The sequence below is a fragment of the Bombus huntii genome, chromosome 4, assembly GCF_024542735.1.
Source record: "Bombus huntii isolate Logan2020A chromosome 4, iyBomHunt1.1, whole genome shotgun sequence".
Taxonomy (NCBI): domain Eukaryota; kingdom Metazoa; phylum Arthropoda; class Insecta; order Hymenoptera; family Apidae; genus Bombus; species Bombus huntii.
The window spans coordinates 10,328,239-10,353,857 of NC_066241.1; the positions used below are offsets into that span (position 1 = coordinate 10,328,239).

At 35.1% G+C, this 25,619-nt stretch overlaps 1 protein-coding gene across 2 annotated transcripts in view; it reads right to left on the minus strand.

The window, feature by feature from the left end:
- LOC126864723 (E3 ubiquitin-protein ligase MIB1) overlaps positions 1-24,687 on the minus strand; it is a 346,017-nt gene extending 321,330 nt beyond the window's left edge. For both annotated transcript variants that reach the window (XM_050616336.1, XM_050616335.1), the window contains exons 1-8: positions 24,473-24,687; positions 23,629-23,976; positions 23,343-23,543; positions 23,102-23,221; positions 22,688-23,017; positions 22,453-22,600; positions 22,131-22,372; positions 21,788-21,985 (exon numbers count right to left, since the gene is read on the minus strand). In XM_050616336.1, the coding sequence (XP_050472293.1) occupies positions 21,788-21,985; positions 22,131-22,372; positions 22,453-22,600; positions 22,688-23,017; positions 23,102-23,221; positions 23,343-23,543; positions 23,629-23,976; positions 24,473-24,574 (1,689 nt within the window). In that variant the 5' untranslated portion in view covers positions 24,575-24,687. The remainder of the gene's footprint in view (positions 1-21,787; positions 21,986-22,130; positions 22,373-22,452; positions 22,601-22,687; positions 23,018-23,101; positions 23,222-23,342; positions 23,544-23,628; positions 23,977-24,472) is intronic.
- Between the last annotated feature and the right edge of the window lie 932 nt (positions 24,688-25,619).

Below are 25,619 nucleotides of genomic sequence, written 5' to 3' on the forward strand. Positions count from 1 at the left end.
CAAACGCGCTAAGTGAGATTGTCTCTAACGAGCCAAGATTACGCCGATGGAATCGCAGAGATCCAATCTCGATTAAATCCGATACGCGGGGGAAGACTTCACCAACCGCTTAAAACGCGTGAAAATACCGTTCGAGGATTTCTCGAAGACGCGTGCCGCGGTGCTCTAATACTTGTCGTTCTACGATTGCGGATAACTGGTCCGTACTAGTTAATTCATGCGAGAATTGATGCGGCAGTAAATGAAGAATAGAAAAATTTAGGTCGAGATTATCGAGGATATTTAAGAACGTTACGTTAAATTTGGAATAAGAACGCAATTTTGTATATACCGAGCGGATAAAATAAGCTTTACGTTTTAGTTATAATAATTTATTTGTCCAAGAGTTTTCTGCTTTCTAATATATCGTATTTATAGTTGCATAGAACGTTCTAAACCCAGTACGACTTATTCAAGATTGACGGAACAATATTTGCTCGAACGTTTCGTTATTTCGTAGAAATTCGTAGGAGAAATGTTTTTAAACAATCCAGTTCATTTTTCTTGCGATAATCAACGATCCTGTACTTCCTAACGACTGGATTAGTAATTTTATGTTTAATATTAAAATAACCAGTAGAAAACCGGGTAGTAGAAAGAGGATGCCAGTGGAAATCAAAATAGTCGTGAAATCTAGACTGCACTATTGTGAACGTGAAACATTCTACGATATTTTCTGGCAACCCAACGACTACTTCTCTCCCACTTTTCTCGCCTTGCACTCAACGTTTCAGTCTCAAATGTACCCCGAAAGAAGATATTCGAGACAAAAGTGCTAGGAGAATCTCGAATGTAGTCGGTGGACCTGCGAATGAAACTCGCATCAGTTTCGCCTGAACGAAACACTGAGAAAATTTCCGAGAAACTTTCACGCTGTCGCTGCTGCATACACGACAAAACTTGCGAAAACTTATTTCGTCTCCTATCTACGTCTAACTGTGCCTACAAGAATCTTTAACACTTTGATCGAACGACATAAAACAAGATACGAGAACGAGACGAAGTATGAGAACATCGAAATGTCTCGATAGCGTGTCGGAAAGGCATCTTATCCGCTACTTCCAGTTATGGTATAAGTTCTAGAAAAGCTTAACTCTCGTATCGATAACATCGTAAGTTATAAACCTAACAATCCTTAAAACTCTATATGTCGATTCTTTAATTCCGAGGTGCACAACTATGTTTCATCGTTTACGTTCTCTTGAACTTGCGTCAAATCTCTAATTATTTATTCGGATAGTTCGTTTAAGATCAGATTTCTGAACAAAGAATATCGTTAGAATATAATACGCATCTAAAGAGTCACAATTTTAAATAAATTAGAAAATATTTAAACTTCGATATTTGAAGTAACCAGAAGGAAGTAGGAAACAGTAAGAGGAACGTAATTATTAGAAGGTAAAATTTGATTATTTGCCTCCTTTTGGATTTACGTGAGATCAGTTCGTGAAATTAGAAATGACCTTTAAACATCCGCATAATAATAACAACGATGATAATAATAATTGAATCGTTTCAAACAATATTAAATTGTAAAATAAAAGATCGTCCTCGTGGATTAGAAACCGTTAAAAGATTATCCTAATTTTCAAGCACCTAATGTAATTTCTTTCACGTATTTGAATTTGATTCACATAAGCGGTGAAATTTTTCAACTATTGGTAGTGAAAGAAAGCACCAATGCTTCCCTGATGATAGCAAATGGATGGAAATAGTAGAAAAGAACACAGGTCCCGGTGGATCCGGTAAATCTTAACCGGCGCAAACTTCCGAAAATTTACGTCGTCGAGCGCTCGACTTTTCGCGAAGGAATCGTCTAAAAGGCCATGCGGGAGTTGGGAGACATAGGTTCACCTCGGTAAGGGAGACATTAATCTATGTTGGGACTTGACCAAATAAGCGACGTGATATATAGGATTAATGCACAGCTAATGTAAAGTGCTGTCGATTTGCAAATGTGTACATTTCGATTTCGGATTATAAACTTTCGAAGCCGAAGTCGCAACGTATAACGTAATACGTTATCGTTAATGTTCGTTAAGCATGAAAAAATTGTTATTTATATAAATAAAATATAAAAAAATTGTTATCATAAAAAAGATCGGGAAATTGGCCCGTGCCAATGTTTTTAGTCGTCGTTAAACTACGAATCTTTGAGCGTTTATAGGAATTTTGAAAGGGTAAAATAGCACAAAATAAAATTGCACGTTATACTCACAAAAATATGAATATGCAGAGAAATTCGCAGTCTAGTCGTCGCTGTATCTGGCCATACTTTAACCATAAAATAGATAATATGACGACCGTGGCTATTAATACGTTAGCAGTACTCTTCGTTTTCCGGTGAGTGAATATTTCTATCGAACGAAAAGGAATGTCCTACTTTAACTAATGCTGCAGACATCGCTGTAAGTATGTACTCTGTACTTGACAGTTTGGATCACGATTAGTGTTAGAACGGTGAAGTACATAGAGTGCTCGACCAGCGTCTCGCATTAGCGAATGAAATATTAATGGGTCCTCCCTGCCCCCCAGATAAACCCTAGTTAAATGGCCCGTTGTAACGTGTTCTCTGCCATCTGGTATTGTATGTGAAATTGTGTTCCAACATATTGATTTCCCAGAAATCAATGATCTCTTACATCGTTACCAGTTTAGCGTTGTAATTATTGCCTAACGATTACTTGACAATAATTTTTCTTCCAGTTATACAGATATATATATGAGATAACTGTAAGAATATAGAGAATTTTGTAAAAATACATAGAATAATATATTTCGATGTTCAGAAGTGTACGGATCTTTCTATCAAAATTGAACTTCAGCCACAGTTGAAAATGACATAAATAAAATAATAACTGTTTCAGTTGTTCAACAAATGTCCCGATATTTATGATCGACGGTGTATACTTTGTAATTTGCTTAAAAATTCATTACAATGCATTAAAATCGTAACATATACTTCTGTTAAAATAGGAAAGTAAAGAGAAAGGATAGAATAATGTAAACAATTTGTTGCAGCTAAATAAATCGAGGAAAAGACTATGAAACGATGTTAGACCATCGAATAGCCATTGGCCGTAAATTATTTCGACTATATAATAATTCGTCCCCTTTCATGACAGGCCATGCATTTTAATACGTTTCTCGGGTCTCGTTTCGCCGACGGGCCCGATAAAAGCGGCTGTGTGTCCCAACGGGAACGCCGTAGAAATTTCCCGGTGGATTACCGGGAATTTGAAATTTTCTGAAAGACGAAGAACGTCGCCGTCTTACAGAGCGTTCGAGGAACCAGGCAACTTTTCGCCTTTTACGCGGAGCGCGCTTACCGGATTTTTCCATTATGCCAAACTTTGATCGAATCGTTAACACTGACGCCACACGAAGACCGATCGGACCCTGCCACGGCCGCCACATCCAGGGTACACTCCGTGACAAAACTATAAAACATCTATAATTTTACTAAATTTTACTCTCGATATAATTATATCTTGGTATAACACTCTCGTGGAAATGTGAAAGTTTAATCAAAGTCCCTTCGTGTGTAACCAGATACACTCTAACTTTAATAACTCTGGTAACTTTAATTTAAACCCGTTAAGATCCAACGTTAACGCGATATTTCATTGATAATCTTTTCTGGTTAATTTAAATTAGGAAATTCTGCTTTTTAACGTTCTAATTGCGAAAGAGATTCCAATTCCAAGGAATTATTCAATCTTTTCTCTCGTCACTGTTCTTCCACGTAAATATTACGATTCTATGAAATTTCATAAATCTTCGTAATAAAATATATATTCTAATCTTTCTTTGTAAATAATTGAGAATAACTTAAACCGATATAGACACGCTTCAGGTAATACGTCTTCTCGATCAAATAAAATTACCGCTCATAATGAAACATGAACTAACCAAACAAAAGTTAGATAAAATCTGCATGTTAAATCGTTCACTTTTACACGCAACAGAATCGGCGAATAAAATTAATTTATAATTCAGCGTGCTCTATAGAAGAATGACGATAATGTTTTACATGGAAAGCATAGCAAATGTATGTAACAAGGATAATAGGAACACAGATGATTACATCTGGTATTCTGTGTTCCATGCGAAAAAATAAGTGAAACAAAGAGAGGTATATACGTTGTAACACGCGCTAATGCAACGTTAGTGACAAAATAATGCGTATCCACCTGTGCAAACAGCCTTTTTGCGCTTCCCTCGTCTGTCTTCTTTTTGCGCCTTGCTATCCGTTTACACACATGCGCACAGGTTACAGTTCAAACAAAAGGGGAAATGACGTGCAGCGAATACTTTGCATTACTTTTTAGTATCTTCATTCAAGCTGTAAGCTTCGTTCCTTTCGACGCGTTTATATTTCCTGCTTCAGCTGCGAAAAGTAGTTGTTGCCTTAGCAAGCTACCCGAGCAATAGAAAGGGACTACACAAAGATGAGTACAATTGAACGCACAAACGCGTCCTCTTATTGGTTAAAAACCGTGTAACCTTGCTGCCCTAATTGCAAAATTTTCAACGAGATATGATAATTTCTTAGTAAAAAATTCTCCGCACGTATATTTCATACTTGTTGTACGTACATGTTTAACAATGTGTGCGCGTTATATTTTTTAAAGAATTTTTAGTTTTAAATAGGACGTTTAAATAATTTTAAAAATAAATAGTTTTAAATATTAATTAACTAACATCCTCGCTAGATAAAAGTCATTCAGCGTAACAGAATTTGTCTTAAATTTTATTAAAATCCGAAATGAACGGATCAAGAAATACACGAATATTAACATTACGTAAAATAACAATATAATATAACACATATCTTCGCTTTAAAAACTTCCTAACACACACACACACACACGTACACGTACATCAAACAAACAAACATTCTTTACAATGTTCTTGAATTAGATACACAGTGTTCTCTAAATTCGATCTATCTTCAATTCTCGTTACTCTGCAAATCTACGTAAACAACGAATAAAAAACGTATCGAAACGAGAAATGCAGCAATTACCTAATCCCAAGTTCGAAATTGTATACTATCCGAACTACGTGCGTGTAAGCATACCGTATTTGCTATATAAACCACGTCTGGTTCAAAGCTACGAATGGATAAATAAGTAAACAAATGGACAAGTAAACAAATTAGTGATGAGTTGAGTGAAACCTTGTCAAAGAGTAGATTTTAGTCGATAACAAAGATTCTACTGTCGAAAGCAGCCAGCTCAGCGATAATTTCTATTTTCGAAGCGAGTAGCTGCGGGGCTGCGATATTCGGTTCGCGGAGGAAAAGGCTCAGAAAGTATCCAGCTCGTAGGAAGACGATCCCTTCTCGCTTCAAACCGGAGCATTTTGCCTCCTATGATCACTTTTCGCTCTACCATGCTTTTATCTCTCATTCCTCGTGGAAAGGGCCGGGGGCGTCACCATGGGGCCGATACGAGGGAACTTTTAAAATTACCCGGACTTCCCGGTCGGGAGATAATATAGTCTATTAAGGATAGACGACGTTGGATCGACTCTGCGAGCAAACTAGTACCGCCAACTCTCAGGTTGAAGGCAACACGCGAATAGAGGTTAATATCATTCCTAAATTTCGCTATGATCAGCCGAAAAAGAAAAAAAATTAATTCTCGATTATAATTTGCCACATTTTTCCGAACATATATATTTACGATTTTAACATATTACAGAAGTCGATTGGTCTTCTAACTAGTAATGAAATTTTTATGTTTTGTACAGAGGGTGCCGATTGGTGTCTTATGAGGAATAACAATATTACATTGCATCTAATATGAGAAAATTGATCCGTCTTTCTCCCCATTTTCTGAAAGCGACTTTGGTGCATTGTTCATAATAAAAATGTATCATGATAAAAACGTCGAGGAAGCGTTACAATGATATTTAAAGAGTCGAATGGTTTGACAAATATCTTCGGAAGAATATTTTACCGAAACGTTTAAATGGAATGAAAAGGTGACATTAAAATGTCTGTTAACTGCAAAAGAAATTTTTCCATGCTTTCAGTTTCACACTTTACGCGTTTCTGTGAAGCAAGCATATTTCTATTCTATCAAAAAATAATGATGAATATTTTTCAAACATTGATAAATATCTATGCAAAGGCCGGATTTAAAAAGTCTTATGATTTCACTGGAAAAAAATTCTAAAAATTTTCTGAAAAGGATAGTATTTTAAACATTCAAGATTCTTCCTTGCACGATTTAATACAATTTAAGTTTACTTATTTTTCACTGAAAATTAAATGTCATGCAAAATAGAGTCGATATGGTAACCCTTTCTTTGCTTCGTACTAAACTCTCGTTAAAATTCAAAGGATCGTGCAATTCTTTACGTCCTCTTTTACGTCCCATGTAGAACAATTCTTTCGAAAACGACGGATAAAATATGAAACGATATCTCCACGGAGAACTTCCACCTCGGTTTAACAAATGACAACTGAATCAGAAGTCTCAAAGTTGCCTCGTGGTTGCTATGAATCTTCCGTAAGTTGGCGTGATCAATGGACCACGGAAAGTTGAAAAATCCAACAGGATGAGGACCGTGTAAAATTTAGTCGCGAAAAGGACCACGAAGAACTTACGACGCTGTTCTATGCATATGACTTTTTCCCTTTCTCAAAGTTCCGTTACCGCAAATTTTCACCGCCATCAGCAAGTTGACAAAATGCAAAATTTCTAAGACATTAGAGCGGTAATCCTTCGAAAAATGCAGGCATTGCGAAAGAAATTTGACGCAAAAGTTGAAGAAAATATGCACGCCGACACGCACAATCTCCATCGAAAGTTAAATACTGGTAAATACCAAATTAAGAAATGTAAGAATGAGTTCGAGAAACCTGACAAATTTCACGTAGACCTAAAGATAAGTAATATCACTCTTAACATTACGCATTACTACACTGGTCACAAAACGTCGAACAATAAAAATTAAACGTAAACCCACTTATACGTCGCTTTTATCTTTTATGATAGCGTATACGGTTATCCCAGGTATGTACATATCTCGTCAGCGTAGCCTTGCAAAGAATAAAAGAAGCTTCCCCGCGAATTCGACTCTCGTAATGGGCAATTTTAACAAACCGTGAAATAAAGTACCCAAGAAAGTGCGTGCAGAAACGTTTGGTCGGGCAGTGAAGCGTGAAACACCAAATCTACAACTATCAAACTGACCGTTCCAACGACATTTCGAACGAATAAGCTCGTAATGTACATACGTTGAAACATTCTTCGACATTTGTCTCGGACTTACAACAATGACCAAAGTATCGCAGTAACTGCGAGTGACAAGCAGTCAATGGCTGCTTCGAGTTCTATAAAAAAAAGAAAAAAAATGGAAACTTCTTTCGCTGTCGAACGATACTTTTTCGAACGTTCTTCTCGCGCTTTTAAGCTTCGTTTACACCGTGATATAGTAAAACACGTTATATAGCATGTTAAAGAAAAATGTTACATAACTATACGTATAACGTATAAGTGTATATTTGTAGCGCCTAACAATGCGATTTCCTTTGATTTTTCAAAGTTTACTGACACTCGAATCAACACTCGAATAGACGAACGAGTTGCACAAAAATGCGTTACGTTGACATTTGCATTATATTACGTAAGATTTTTCTTTAACGCGTTGTATAACTTTGTTATACGCGTAACACGTTTTGTATATGTAGCGTAAACGCAGTTTAAGTAGTGGGCGAGTTATAGCAACAAATTACAGAAGCATGTTGCGTAGCAATGTTACATGTACAGCAATGTTTTGTTATATAATGATGATGCAACTTTACAGGCGCATGTACGCGTCAAAGCCGCAAAACGAGGTATGCATGCATTTGGAGCGTAACTACGACTGGCAGAAAACGCACGTTCTATAAACCGAAGTGCCTGTACGTTTTCACGTTCGTACCACTGGCGTTTGACTTGTACGCACGTTTTTACGTATTACAAGCGAACAAAGTTCCTCGCGATGAAACAACAACGTTTTCCACCTTGTTAATTATGCAATCATTTGTTAAGGAAATAATTACAATAACCTGTTTACTCCAACCCCGCGTAATTAAGCTTGATATTTTAATTAAGAGCATTTTTACATTATGTCTTACAAGAGTTTACGATATATTTACGATGAATGTAAACTGATTTTTTATTTAATTATTATTTAATTTTTTTATTATTATTTATTATTTAATTTCATAATTTCGTCTCGCAAATATCGCAAATGATTTGTTAAAATTAGCGTAAATGAAATTACACGACGAACAGTATCACGAACATTTTTTGCCAAAGACAAATTTTACAAAAGGATGCCACTAATACTTTCATAGACTACCCGATGGAAATATTTATTACGCATTGTTACAAAATTGAAATCTCGAGCACAATGATAATCTAATCAAACGTATTTTAAAATTATAACATATTTCAAAAAAGTATACGAAGAAAGAAAAGACAAGGAGAATTTGTATTACGATGGAAGTCAATTTGTTAAAAAGATTCTTTAGGAACCAGGACGTTCAGAATACATTATATGCAGGTATATCATTATACACAGTTCGAATACATAACATATTATTGCACGTTATAGTCTTGCAATTCCTCGCTATTGATACAACATTATTGACATTCTCCAACAAAATGTTTGCATTACGTCAACTAGATATTACAACTAGATATACACAATTCTCTAACCTGGAGTCCAATAACAATCAGCAACGAGACCAAATATTGTCCTGACACAATCAAACGCCTGTAATTGGCTAGACAAACTTGAAAAGAGTTTCACAGAGTTTTTAAAGTTCTCAGAAAGCTGGCAGTATTTTTATCGACAGGAAATTTCTAATCAAGAATTCCCGCCTCGATTTACGTTCGTATTAGGGGAAATTTTATTACGAAAGTTGCAAGCCGTTATTTCGTGCCATCGATAACCCGCCGCTATGCCGCAACCAACATGAGTATCAACTAAAATTTACGAGCTAACTTTCGAGACTTCGTTGAGTTCGCATCAAGCCACGTTAATACGGCACAATAGAGCAAGATCGTGTGAACACGTGCAAAATACAAATGCAGTCACACCATAAGAATAGATACGAACATCGAAAGCAAACGAGAAACGAGATGAAAGCCGAAGAAAACAGGTCGTAACAGAATTCTACGACTTTGTCAGTTTTACGATTCTATGTTGTTGAGCGTAAAAATATCTCTCGCCATTATACCGCATAAAACTTATCTGTTATGTTTATTACGCATTACTATTGCACAGCTCGTAATTAAAATCGAGGGTCGTGTCTTAATTATTATTATTTAAACTGCCAATATTTATGCAAATTTATATCATATAATATAATATAATACGACGTATAGAGACATTTTAAACCTATTAAATATTTCGAAATTTATATTTTTACGAATATCAGTAACAGAAGGGGAAATCAAAAGCAGAGATCTTTTTCACATACTAAGTATCATAACGAATACCGTATTTTGGATATTTTGTATATTTTATGGATATTATGTATATTCTATAAAAAGCTGAAATTTAATTTTAATCGCTTGAAGTTCTTTCTAAATTCCCAAAATGCTGACTGTCAAATCAATCGCTATAACAGATTGTTACCGCTTCGATAGAAATTATAGGTTAAATATTATACCTTTTAAAGAAGGTCAGTTTGTCTGAAAAATTTTAGCGGTTGTAATGATCGATTAAAATTTTCTAAGTTATATTTTAGAGAAGAGGAATTAATATTAAAATATGATCTAGCAGGAGAAAGTATGTGAATAATTCTTTATAATTTTCTTCATGAATTAATACGTTTTCCGCGTGAGAATATCAGTACACACATTGGTATAATAATTTAATGGTATAATATATAGAAGCACAAAAGACATTCTAGGATTTACGACCAGAGCACAATTAATACAAAACGATACATCCAATTTTTTCGTATAAAGTAAATGAATATGACGTTCACGTAATCCTAAATGAACGAACGTTTATACGAAGTAAATATGTAAATAAATGGATGACGTGTGGATATATTAAAGATTCATAAGCTCGTACACAATGCGTATAACGTTTTGAAATTCTACACAGAAATAAAGAAATTTAGATTTCCTGCATCTATGAATTTATAAAATTCAATAAAACGTTTAAAGTTTCAAGTAATTGCGGCAAAGTAAAATATGAAACTCTATGCCGCAGCGCAAAAATGATCACGTCCTTCGTCATATTCTATCTCATCGTTTACGTAATATTATTCTATATCGTTCTACTCAAGTAAAAATTGGCACGTAGCAATATTTAAAATATCACTGAATAGTTTCAAATCGCACCATCATTGTAAAATCTAACGATATTCTACTTGATCAAGGAATTCGTGCCTTTTTTATTCGCTCGACCTCGATACACGCACGTGCAAGTAAGTAATGCATCGTGTAAAACATAACTCTTAAATTTACAAAAAAAAAAACCTTTAGTTCTCCTTACGTTTATCCCAAGATAAAACCAGAACTGACAACGGACCGTAAAAAGTAGAAAGAAGTAGCAAGATTCGAGCACCAAGGGACGAGAAACAGACAGATCGAAGCATCAGTTTCTATCTATGGAAGAAATTCATTTCGGGGAGGAAACCGGTTCTTCAGGATCCCAAGTTTCAAAAGGTTCGGCTGCGCGAAAATTCCGGACTAGTACAAACATACTCAAGTTTTGCGGGTTGAGTGCAGCAGCCCGTCACTTGCACGGTCGCCATTCTACAGAAACCTCCCCCTAAGTACTTGAGTACAACAGGCACCGTCGACTAAGAGTTTGTTGCTGTTTCTTGTTCCCGTACCTTCGCCTGCTGAAGAACTCCTAATGCCCGGTGTAAGTTTAACGCTGCTCGTCGGTTCGTACAGGCCATCTCGCTTCGTTATTACAGCTTTCGATAAACACTTTCGACCTTGTTTTGTTAGAGAGAGAGAGAGAGAGAGGGAGGGAGGGAGGGAGAGAAAGCGGAGGAACTGAGAACAGATTGCAAAGCTTTTGCCACACGATTCGAAATATGCATCGAGTAATTGGTTGTTAAACCATCGAGGGCTAAGGAGTGAAAAGAAAGGAGTGTAGAAGTTGCGTAGTGGTAACGTTATTAGGAAATACGAACAAAGTAAGTTGATGTTTCGTCAAGGCACAAAAAGCGTACCTATTAGGTGAATAGATACGTTACACAAGTTGAAGTGGAAGAAGTAGAGTGATTCGAAAGGAAACAGATTATTATCATAATATAATTGAATTTCCTTGAACTTTGTGATATTGGAAGATGTAAATGGTGGAGAAATAATAGTAGAAAAATATTACATAAACTCTTGGGATACTTTTTCATAATCACTATGCGAATGCAATAAAATTCAATGATGTAAATTGATTAGGAAGAAATTGACAAATAAAATACTATGTTAACGCAACCTTGGTCCTTAGTTAATGAATCAATAAAATAATCTTTACGCCAAAGTATAATCATCTACGAAAGTCTTTATATAACATAAAAAAAGAATCATTTTTCCAAACCATCATGTAATATATTTGCTTATTAATATACAGGATGATAATGATTATTTTATAACAAAATATATCACAGTACGGATGTATTTAAAAAGAAAATAAATCGTGTATCTCACCAAAGTGTTTGTGCAGTCTTATTGTTTCAGATTACGACACGATTTTGAACAGAATTCAACGAATTTTAAGTATCATTGCCAAAAGAATTCATCCTAAAAGATAACTTCCTTATGAGGATGGGACATAGCTAAACGAGAATTTAGCTATTTGAATATGATTAGCTATTTGAAATTTATTTGCCAGTAAACGTTTAAAATATTACAGTTTAGATCGTGAAAGCTTTCATCGTCTAAAAAGATTGCGATACACGAGGAAAAACAGTCTCAGAAAAGTACTTTACTGGCATGTACGTGGCTACATCTAACTTTACTTAAGGCAAGATGGTTAAACTAGAAAGTTAATTTGAACGTTGCGCTCTGGTTACTCCTGATTTCAGGAATGTAATACTATCCTTGCGAAAGCTAAACTCTGCAGAAGTACTAATGCAACGCATTAGCCTTTAAAAGGTGGTACTAGCATCTTACAAATTTCAGATATGCCTCGATAATTCATACTTTCTCCCTTCTAATATCAAATACCTGTCAATTAAAAAAAAAATGATAATCTTTACAGAGATACAGTCCACGCAAATTACCGAATTACAGGAACAAGAACGAAATAAATTTTATCGTTTCATTTTTCACCCGACTCACTGAAATAAACGTAATGAAATTTCACTTTTAAGAGTTTTAGAATTAGCTTTGACTCATAGTATGTTCCGCTAGCATAACTCATACGATTAATATTACAGCTCTCTAGTTTAAACAAAAATTCTTTTCCACGTTCTATGCGTACACATGATAAATCAGATTTCGTGTCTTTTATAAAAGAGCAATTCCAAAATCCAACATATTGTCAACGAATTCCACGTAAAACCTATCTTTTCACTTATACTCTGCCACGTAGAGCCTTAAATTTTAACGTAAGTTATATTTTTAGTAGAAAATTATAGCTTCGAATTTCAAATTCAAATTTATAGCTTCGAAAAGTCTCCTCGAACGCGAATCTCTCTTCCTTCGGAAGACACGATTTTCCAAGCAATTTCATACAAAGGCGAAGAAAAGAGGTAACGTTCTCGTTCTATCTTTTACCGCCGCCTCTGTCTTTATATGTTTCCATGCTACGCATTTAAACAAGCGAAATATCTTCCGATATACATATGTCAAAATATCCTTCAGGGAATAAAATAAAAAAAAACACAACGAGACAAGAGCTTACGCGACTGTCCAGGATAACGTCATTAATTCTTCCTTTAACGAAATGAAGCTGGCAGCGATGTTTCTATTCTATCATATTCAAATGGCGAACACTCGGGAAACGCTTTCAAGTGTTCTCGGAGCATGGTACAAAAGATGACTGGCACACTAACCACTGGTCTAGACCATGGAGCACAGACCGTAACTGTAAAAATAATCAACGTGTAGCTCGTCTACTTCGCTACTAACAGCGTAATACCCTGGCCGTTTTACGATCCTCTTTTGCCGACATTTCAAGCCCGACAACGTACACTGGATCCACACATATACATACATGTACAAAACATGTGCAACCTCCAGTCGTGGTCCTTTATATCGACCAACTTCTACACACAACCACGACTTAAATTCCGGACTAACAAAAATTGTAACCAACATAGAATAACTAGCATCCTGTGTGTGTCTACGTGTATTAAAGTCGTTTGCGCGGAATAAAGGTTTCCAGCCTGGAGCCAATTTTAAATTCTCCCCGATAACAAGATTATACGCGCGCCGCTTGAATTTTGTTTTACAGTGCTCTTCCCCTTAGACGTATCGCGCACCAAAAATTACAAATAAATTCATTCTCGCCATCAATTTCGCGGGATAACCGGAAGCAATACGAGGAATTTCGTTTTCCTTCTACATGCGGGAAATTTCGATGTTTGAAATGGAAATGCGCCGCGCTGTTTCGCTAACTCCGTTACCGACGAACATTTTATAGATATATTCGTCGATTCGTTCGACACGTGCATTTTTCAAGCTCTACAGAGGGAAATTCCCTTCGAGTTTACGAAAACAAGAAAACTTAAAACTCGCTGGAAAGAATGATTTAAAAACGATGAAGGAATTTCAAGCTGAATTACCGATAGGAAAAGCTTCGAACTTTGAATCTTTATTTATATCATTTCGTTGCTTGCATATATACGAAGAGGAAGAACACGGCAAGACACATTTTTCGCTTCTTCACAGAAGGGCAGCGAAATAAATTCAATACGTTTTCATAACTCTCGTGTTATCACAACTCTCCTCTCTCTCTTTCTCCCTTCGTATTTTTAAAGATATTACTCGTAATATTCAGATATCGAGGATATTAAAAGTATCGTATGTCGGCTTCCGCGAAAATTCGTCAACCGCGCGTCTTTAGACGTAACAGGTCCTTTTCACTTTGAGCCATCTCGGAATAAACTAAGTAGTTAACTCGAAACGTAAAAAAAGAAAAAAATAAGAGAAGTCATTCTCTCGTCTTATTCTTGCTTCTTTCATAAAACTTCTCTGTCCTCGGGTTAACTTAATAAAACACGAAACGCAACGCAACGTCGCGTCGCCTGGTTGCGCTATTCAAACGTCTTGCTTGTTTGATGCTAACCTTTGAGAAAGAGTACTTTACAAAGAATCTGACGGTTACAGGGAGGACGGCTCGAGATTCTGCGAAAGCCCTCTGCGAAACTACATAAAGAATGAAAAAGAATACGCCTTTGGGGTGTGATGCGGATCTCTCTGCAAAAGCAAAGTGTTAAATCCGTTTATGTCAGGAATCTATTCAAGTATTTATATAAAACGTTCTGTCCAAGTCCACGAGGGATTGACCGGCAAACAGAGTCGCGTCTTTTTATCTAACGCCGAACCTATTTTCTATTCCGAAAGAAGATGAGCGGGCAATGCACGATGAGAGATTTGGTGCACAGCGCGTGGCTACGCTTCGTTCCCATACATATCCCCGTAACACCAAAAGGAATGTCTGGCAACTCTGAATCTGAGCAGCGCTTTTCTGGATGAACATTACACTTAATAGCGTCAGAATAAAGATTGCAGGAAGCGGACCGAGATATTTCGTATGCATGGTACGTGTTAACTTAAGGAACGCGTTTCGCGAGTAAACATATTTCTGAGAGGGGCGGTCGCGTGAAATTTAAAACAAGCCGCGACAATACACGCATCGCTGCAATTTCTTAGCTCTCGCGTTCCTTTCATACCGAAAAATACCAATCTCCCAAATACCTGTTTACTCTTGTATTTTACAGGATAACGTATCTCGCGCCTCTGTAAACTGGCTTTTAGGATTTTCTTGGAATTAGTTGAACAAATAACACGGTAATCCTGGAAATGTCGCGATCCACTTCACACGATGAGTTTACTGTCTCGTCTTCGTACGCGTAAATAATTTCTGACTCGAGTCTAGCAGTTTAATGAAATTTTATGACAACGCAACAAAAAAACGATATAAAATACACACATATAGAATGGCCATATTTTCTGTGTCATCGTTCTCCTGCTTCTCCATGAAATTATCAAGCAGTTTATCAACGCGAAGATAGATGCTGACTTGTATTTAAGCTAAATCGCAGCTATCACGGCGCTTTATTTATCTTGGCATTGTCGTAAGACCAGCTTTAAGAGACAACATTTTACGCAGCCATTCAAGGACCGATATTTTTCCCGCGTTTACCCACAAATGATCCCATTCTTAAGTCTTTTCCAAGGACAATATCGTCACCGTCAGTGACGATACGTTTTTGAAGCATTGTTGTCTCCTAATCAACGAGCCAGCTTTCGTGCAACCGACCACAACAACCTCTACCATCCCTGTCTAACATGGTACAACGTCGCTTGCACCCACCATTACTGCACCGTAACTAGATCGTATAGTTGCAAGTAAAATTCGTAATCAGATAGAGCGAATTAGCAATTCCTGTATTCCTCTCGACGAACATGTTTGTTCTCTTATGAGGATCGTGTTTAGTGGTATCAACTCGCAGTGGTTACAATACGAAGATTACACGGAAAAATATAGCATACGTTTTGGCGGATGAAAACAAGTATTTTAACGAGAATTGAAATAAAAATTCATATAATCGAGACACGTTTTCATCGATCTTCTAATTTCTACGCCACTCGGCGAATAAAAGAAAATGCTTTAACGTAACGTAGTTGGAAAGGGTTTGGAACGAGTTTCGGCTCAAGGACGTAAGCCTCGCAAAGATAGCCATCGGAAGTTACATTTGGAGAATGGATCGAGCGAGAGATCTGATCTACGCTAGTATTTTTGCGCGTCCTTGTACAGAAATTTCACTGTCCCTTACGCAAAGCGTACAGGACAGTAACGAATTTATCAAATTTCTGCTAAAGCGTTCTAAGACTGACGCAGAAAATCAGCCATAAACCGGAACGAAAGATTCGCCCGAAATCCGCAAACAACAGGCAACGTTACGTTTCTCGTAGCGTGCGCTAAATCACTCATCAGCAAAAGTGTCAATAATCTAAAGATTTACGAGGCGATCGCCGCTGCAGAAGGGCGTAACGCTTCACTCGTGACTCGAATCCTCCAGCCAGTTGAATTATCTATCTTTGGCATAGCCCTTTTCGACCGATCACAAGCGATATTCCTCGAGCGCGATCGGCCGCACGAAGCGGACATTTTCTTTCAGGCCGCGCCATGAGCCAAGAGCGTTACTTCTGTCGACTCTGCACCAAGGGGAATATTGTCGCTGTCAGCGAATATGTTTTATAGCGGCATCGCACCAGGATGCGGCTCTAGCCTAGCAGGTACGCCGGTCGTGAGATAGATCGAGCGAGCAGAGAAAAGAGACGAAAAGGAAGAGGAAGAGAGAAGACGAAGGAAGAAAGAGAAAAAAAGGCGCCGTATACCATTCTGCTAGGTGGGTATTGGATTTGTAATAGGGGCCATACGGGCTATAGGCACACCACTCTTCCAACCCCTACCTCGCCCCATGTCGAAATTGCGAACCATTTTCTCGGATAGAAGACGTCGCAGCGGCGCAAAGTCTCCTAGCTCGACTGAATGCATTATTCGCACGACGGAGCAAAGGGCTACCGGGTGTCTCGTTCTTACTTCATCCCCTACGAACCCCTTCGGATCACGCGGTTGACCGAATACAAAGACGATACTCTCAGAACCTGTTCGCGTTTTATACTCGGATTGGTCGTATTTTCAATAGTAATGCATTGACAAATTCGCGTCATTCGCCAACGTTTCTGAATAATTAGACGGCGGATTTTTTCACGTTCGTGGGAAATTTAAAACTGCAAACAAGCGTATTGAATGTATATAATATGAAGATATGCAGGGTGGTTGGTAACTGGTGGTACAAGCGGAAAGGGAGTGATTCTACGCGAAAAAAGAAGTCGAAAATATAGAATAAAAATTTTTTTTTTTTAATTTTTCCATCGAGACAACGATCTATAGTGAGATCCGTTATAACGAGACGCGATAAAGTGCACGCGTACCGAGCGAAAATTCAAAGTCGATTTTCTCGAAAACAAAGCCTCAAACGAAAAATGTTTATTCTATATTTTCGACTTCTTTTTTCGCGTAGAATCACCCCCTTTCCGCTTGTACCACCAGTTACCAACCACTCTGTATAAAATACCCAAAGTATGCCACTGGTTATAATATTTAGCGAGCGAAAGAAATCTCTGCTTAGATTCTATTTGTTTGGTAGCGTTGGTAAAACTTCCGCATGAATATTTGCAATTTAACGATAATGAACGATCTAGATACAGTAGAGGTTACTCTTTCATTCGTGGAATTTCCAAATTTATGGGACGATCGTTATTAATTGCCCAGATTAAATCGTTAAAAAATAATCGTCATAACCATCAGCTATGCGGTTTCGCTCGTGTACGATTACGCGGCGATACCGATTACCACGGTTTATTCGCCAGATTTATTTAACTGTATCGATCAACGTAGCGGACACGATCGACTTCAATTATAGTGCGCGCAATAATGATGATCGTGTTCGTGAAATAAAATGGTTGAAACACGCTGTCCAAGAGATCGAGTCGACAACGCCATGGGAAAATATGGTTTCTAGGAAACGATTAGTCGTCATTAGTTCGAATTTACACGCTTCCACGTAAATTATAATGACTCCCTTTAGCACCACGATCGTCTACTTTTCGATTAACCAAGCAACGATTCGATCATCCGACAACATTCGTCGGTGAATAAAGATATCGATCTATTCGCATCCGTACAAAGTATTTGAACGCTTGCAGAAATCTCATATAAACGTATTATACGTCAGACAAGCGTACAGTGCACATATAACTTGAAACTATTTAATTTTACTTCATTGGCAATTCGCACACGTATTTCAAGAGCGTCACAACTCAAAATAATTCAGTCCCGTGTTAGAAGAACGTGAGATTCGTGAAAAGAGGATTTCAAGTGGTAAGAGCAGAAAATTACAAAAATAAGCATTATTTTTTGCCAGCATTATATGTTTGCTAGACAATTTTCTTCCAAATAATTTCTCGCATTTCTTGGGATTTTTTCACTTTTCTATCTTCGACGACTAGTTGGAATCATTCGATCCCATATGACAATAACAATTCCGTATATTTTTACTGTATAATTTAGATCGTTCGTAGCTTCGAGAGTAAAAATTCGGCTGATCTGGTGGAAAATTTGCGAAATAACGATGCTTCGAGTGGAAGATCTTTAAAATGTTCTTGTTTCAAAGAGATGTAAACAAATTCTTAAAACAATCGTACGCCTTATATAAACTTGGTATATTGCAGCGGTGCACAGCTAACTGATCAACCCGCAGCCCTTAAAAACGTCCTTGATTTACGTTTACTGTTAATTTATACCATTTCGCGCGGTGATTATGAAAATGAGAGGACGCATTACCTAACTTTCTTAATTACTTTCCTTACCTGTGAAAAGAGCGTTATACGAACACAAGGTTTTGCAATAATTTATTGTAATTGCTAGTGTGCTGGCGTTTCAAAGAATCTCTAATATGCCCGTTTAATGAATCCTCTCGAAGAGGTTCGAGCCTCAACGACTTAACTTCCAAGATTCTAAAAATTTAGAAGAATACGAACACGAAGGAAACTCTTGAATAATTAAAGAGTCTGAAAAATAATTATTTCTGCGCAGTACTCGCAAGCTATAACTCCTCGTAATGTCATTCCTCTATATTGGAATTCATTTTCAAGAAAAATTTTGTAACGATAGTTAAAGTTGCTAACTGATTAAAATTATAACGTATTAAGTGAACATACCGCTACATTTTATCGCAGATACTTGATCAATACGATAGAAAATACTCTTTGAGATATGAAAACTACGTAAATATTCCTTTGAAATTATCAAGCAGTTTATACAAGCTTAGGTTGATCATTCACTTAAAGAAGCAAGTTTGTACTTGTATGTGAGTGGATCCGTGCAAGAAGCTAAGATGGAATCCAGGAATGTACATTCAGCTCGCAGATACACGAAAATAAGTTAAAGTTCTAAGCGAGTTCGAGATTAGTTCTAAGCAAGACCTCGTTGAATCCCGGCAAGGCTCGTGCTTCAACATTAGATTCAGGACAAGATCTAGGGTAAGATTAAAACCGAGAGCCTTTATAAATCTGAAGAGAATTGCGGTAGACTTAAAACGAGACGTTAATAAATCCTAGTAAGCGCAAAAATAGATATGACGCGAAGAAAATAACCGAGCGTCCGAAAACTCTTAAGCGGTAGAGTGTACAAGCTTCTTAAGTATAAAGCCGCGTAACTTCGTGTCCGAAAATCGTCTTCTATTCAAAATTTCATCTGGAACCGAGCGTGTTCGAGTTCTTAAAACGTTTCGTGTTATGATAGTGGCTGGAGATAGACAGGAAGGACAGTATTATCTGGGAGGGGAAAAATGCGAGAAACAAAAAGGGAAGTCGATCCTCGAGAGCGTATTCCAAGCACGTAAGTGTTGTTTATCGCAGAAAACGCTCCCAGTTGTCTTCAGGTTTGAATTGTTTCGAAGGAAAATAGAAATTCTCTGTGTTATACCCCATTGCCCGGACACCGAATGTACAGAGAGCGGGGCTTGATTATGCGCAACACGTATTCTCAAACACAATCCTGCGACACTCGTAACGCAGGTGGAATTCGAGGCTTCCTCCAGGCAGATAACTGAATTAATTAAGTCTCCTGCAAATGAGGAGATACCCATGTAACAAAGGTGAATTAACACTAATTCACATTCGTACGTGGAACTCTGTCCGTGCACGACGATGACGACGACGACGACGACGGTGATGACGACGACCTTATGGTTCCGGAGACTGAGTAATTAAGCTGAGGTAGAAAAATTCGCAGTAGACACGCGAAATTGCCCACTAGCGGAATAAAAAATTAAATAACCATACTGAATGTTCCATATGTAAGAGATTTTTTGAATTAACAATGACGAAATACGTACGACACGTACATATGTATATGTATGTTTTTATAGGTTCAACGATATGAGAAGTATATATTATTGAAATTTTAAATAACGATCGTTCATGTCTAAAAGTATAAATTCATTTTTCCGTAAATTATATAAATCATAGGTAATCTACATGATATTCAATATATTACTACTCATATAAAATAAACAGGAATTATATTTTCTTAATTAATCGTGAGATAAACGTAAAAGTTAACGTTTTATGCTTCAGAAGTTGTTAACAAAAATTGATGTTACTTTTACTTACTTTAAATAATAATTAGTTAATAGTTTGCGAAATGTTTCTATTGTTCGAATGCAAATAAAATTATAATAATATAATGCTATAAGCCATATCGTAATTAGATTTAAAATAATTGCACTATTTTAAACAAATAAGTGTAACGCGATAAATTTCGCCATTACTTAGTAACAGTACCGAAAACATATAGAAGAATGAGATAATATGATAACAATAATATCAACTCCCTAAAATTCAAATAAACCATAACAAAAATAAGAGCAGGTAATCAAAAACCAAGTCACAAGGTCCGTATACTAAATTCTAGAAAATACAATGAACTTATAGATAACTTCTGATGTATAATGATAATAAAATTGAAAATTAGTTAATGTTAAAGAAAACATTGTGGAAATACGTTCTATTTGTGTAATTAAAAATAATGAATGAAAAAGAAACAATGTAATAAAATCTGAAATATTTAATATTAAAATTATACTATGATTGAAATTCAAAAAAGCTAGCTACGAATCAAAACTTTTCGAAATGCTTAAACTAATAGATAAGCAATCGAATGAAAATTTAAGTATATAAGAAGCTGAATATAAGGAAAGAAAAGTGAATCCATATTTTCATAAATCACTGAGAAATAACGTAATCGTAAATAATTCATCTTAAAATATTTCTAAAATTACAATTCTCTCTTTTTTTTTAGAATTTTATAGATATAATGTATATACCATATTGTAATGAAATTTAATAAAAAAAATTAGAAATCAAATAATAAGTAAACTTTTAAGATTGCAATTTATTCAAATGTAATAGCATCGAAATAAAAATACTGTGTAAATCTATCATAAAGAGTGATTATTAAGAATGACTGTCCAATATCTATGTTATGTATATCCTATTCTAGAAATACAACGTATCTCCAATAATCACTCTATATATATTAATAAGAAAAGTGTATATATTGAATTAAAATATCAATATATTGTATTTTTAATTTTCTTTATTTTACCGAAATTATTACACAAGAAACAATAGATTTACTAATATATTATAGTGCAAGTAATGTAATTTCCAAAAGCTAAAGGAGACTTACATTAATCGATAAGTCACTACTATAATATATAAATTTAATTAAAAGTATTAACAATATTTAATATTAATCTCTCCAATTATAATATTAAATCTATTAAGTTCGGTGCTCAATAATATTTTTACTTTTAAATCAATTAAAGTTTCGTAAAGAAATTTAAAAGTCCTATACTAAACTTATATACATAAGAAAATGTATATAGGAACAAATATATCGAAAAGGAAATGTGTGTAAAAATATACATATTGGAAAGGATATACATGTAAAAATACATATTATTACTTACCTGTAAACTTGGGTGGCATCCCAACTCCAATAACGTGCGCACTACACCGGCATGTCCTTTATTAACCGCGATGTGGAGGGCAGTTTGGCGTCTTTTATTTCTAGCATTCAAATCAGCTCCAGCACCAGCTAATAATGCCATTACGCCCGGTTCATCTCCGAATGCTGCATGATGTACAGCTCTATCTCCATCTTTATCCTAAATGTATCATAAATTGTTTACTTTCAATATACCTAATAATTAAGTATTCTTAAATACATAACCTTCCAATGGTAATATATATATATTGCATAGATTATTTTTAAAATAATAATAAATTAAAAAAACTTAGTTCTCTTCTTACCTCAATTTCAACATCTGCTTTATAACGGAGGAGAATTTTAATAACTTCTAGATGACCATTTTGACTTGCTGCTTGTAAAGCAGTATGACCCGAAAATACGCCATTCACATCAGCTTCAGGTCTCTTTAAACATTCTTCGCATTTAACTGCATCACCATTCGCAGCGGTTTTTACTAACTCTTCATTAACATCGCTCGAAACATGCGTTTCAAACAATTTTTTTAGCAACGCTGATAGACGTTCTGAAAAAGTTAAAAAATATTAATTTCTCTTCCAAATTTTAGAAAATGATGCAAATAAATTAAACACATTTTAAACATACCCCCACTGCTATTTCCTGGTACACTACCATCGCTACTTGCAACTTTGGTAACTGCTTGAGGATTATATGTCCAAGATGTACTACAAACTTCTACTTTTAAATCCCCATCGTGATAAATTTGCAAAACTCTACCAATCTTTCCCATAGTCTATAAAAACATAAATATTATACATGTATTTAAAATTAATTTGTATTTTTGTAAAATCTATATTCTAGAGAATTTTATATAATGTACCGGTGCCATTGCTTCGGCCCATTCACCATGACCTCGTTGAAGTCGTTGTATTTTTTCTATATCGTTACATATTTGTACCAAATCACCGACCGCAAATGTTTGGTTGTCAGAACTTGAACTAGTAACGGGGACTGGTATTTGTACTTTTGTCAATACAGCAGGGTTGAAGGTCCATCGATTTCCACTTGGGTAGGACACAACAATATCGTGATCTTCATCAATACCAACAACAGTCCCTGTAGTACCAAGACACTCAAACATACCATCCGTCCAACCACCATGCCCGTGTTGTAACGATTGTACGATTTCTAATTCTAAATCAACATTAACCTACAAAACAAACAGCTTTATTTATTACTTTTGTTTTTAGAAATTTTATTATATTGTTTTATAATAATCATGATGTTCAATAACCTGATCTCCAATTTGTAATCCATGGGCGCCAGTGCGACCTGGACCCTGTTCACCTAATAGTGGTAAATGATATCTGTAAACTGTTTGGCCTTTAGCATCATTAACAACTTTTAAATCCGCCTGAAACATTAACAATCACTAATTGTCCATATTATTCTTTAAATATACATACTTAGTCCCGTAATTCACATAGCTATATCTGATTTATGACAGTACTTAATAATTTATCTTTTAAACTAACCATTCCTTCAAAACCAACACGATACAAATTTTTGGCACCATTATCCCATATAACATAGGCTGCTGAACGTGGACTAGCTGCAGACCAATCTTGAATTTCATTAACTTTACCTCTTCGACCATTTCCACCATCTTGATCTTCCCACTGCCAATCAACACCTCTTACAACTCTGGCACCAGGAAATATACCACGAATTGCAATCTAACATCATATATAAAAAGATAAGTTATATTACTATTATAATGATGATGATACTAATATAACATTTAAAGAAGTGAATTAATACCTTTTTGCTTTTACGTCGTGGCTCCAATAATACTCTTTCACTTCCAGGTGTTGCTATACGATAAAATCTATGTCTTAAATGATGCTTGTCTCCATGATAACAAATAGAACAAAGGTCATAATTCCCACATTCTGCACATTTCCAACGAATTCCAAAAATTGGTTGTTGTCTGCACGTATCACACATTGTTCCATCATGTTTCACGCCAGTCGGAGCTGAATCCAAAATTCGAAGATCAAATGCACCAGAACAACGATAATTAGCTGCTGTACCATTATCCCAAACGACAACTACTTCTTCTGGAGATTCAAAATTTCTAACAGTTCCTACATGACCTTCTCCTCCATCCTGTCATATTGAAAAATTATACTTAAAACATATTTATGACCATAAATACATTAACATAGAAGAAACTCAATGGTAATAGTCTATATCTCAAAAAAGAATAAAATAAAAAATTTTCAAGATTATTAAAACAAAAACAAGACAAATTAAAAATAGTTCTTATCGTTTAAAGTGCTTGAAAATTAATTACAACAAAAGAAACTAATGCATACAAAACAAAGTAAATCAAAACATAAGAATTAAATTTGCGATCTTATATACATATATAACATAATTATACAAAATGTTTTAATAAAATAAATTACTAAAACTATATTAATAAACTATACATAGAACATAATAAATATACATAAAAACTTTCCGACAATAAATTAAACGAATATTAAGTATGATGCAATAACCTTAACGGACATGCAATATTATAAAAAAATGAAATATATATCGTATGTTATGTGAAAATATAAAAATTATATTAAAACCAGTTAACCTCTTTACTAACCTGTTTACCCCACTTCCATTCGGGTCCACGGATGACTCGGGCTCCGACACCCTCCATCATAAATCGCGTTGTACGAGTACCGGTACTCGCACCAGCCTCCATAATTCATTGGCAACAAAATTTCAATTAATCACACAAAAATATTAAAGAACGCGATACTGTTACCATGCACTAACACTAAAAAATACCGCCATATTAAACTAATGTCAAAACATGTTATACCAACCTTTTATGTGAATGCAACTCGTCCATCGGATCTTAAAAATATTTATTTTATAATATTATTACATAATAATCTAAACTTTTGTTGCTATATAAGTTGAATCAACTAAATATATCGTAGTATATCATACTGAATACATTTCATCAGCTGAATATATTTCATGCAACAAAATTGCAAATCTAGGGAATTTTATGATACTACATGTATCACGAAAGATATCATTTTTTATTTGGATGAATTTTACAATTGATTCTCATTGAGAATTATAAGTAAATAAAGAAAAAAAGAAAAATATATCATTAAATCCAATTTCAGTAAAAAAAACCGAGCAATGTTAATGTTTACAATTTCTGAGCTTTATTTTGATTGTTTAAAAATTTATATTATATTTTCTATATATTTATCAACAAAAAAGATACATTGTAATATTTAAAACAAAATTAATGCTCACTTATAAATTTGAACATTTATCCCCCACAAAAAATTGAATTATAAGTAAATATAATTCATATAAAAAGTATGATTTTTATACCTCTTTTAATAAGAAAAAATTTTCTACATAAAACATATTTTCAAAGATAAAATCTATATTTTTATATATATCAAGTACAAAGAGTAAGACAATTTTTATGAATAAATTTAACAGATCGTTATTATTCGTAAAAACGAATATTTTTTTTATAAACATCAGTATACATAAACTACAATCGATGTAAAACATGATGTCAATAATCTTCATAAACTAATAGTATATTTAGTATTATATATAAATGCAAAAAGGAAACAAAAAGTTATTTGGCTTAAATATATTTTCACACTATTATATGTTCGAAGGACGAAGTTATCATTAATTAATCTTTTTTTGGCACAGTAAATGTTATTACAACAGAACATGAAAATTCGTTTTCAAAAATAGCAATAAAA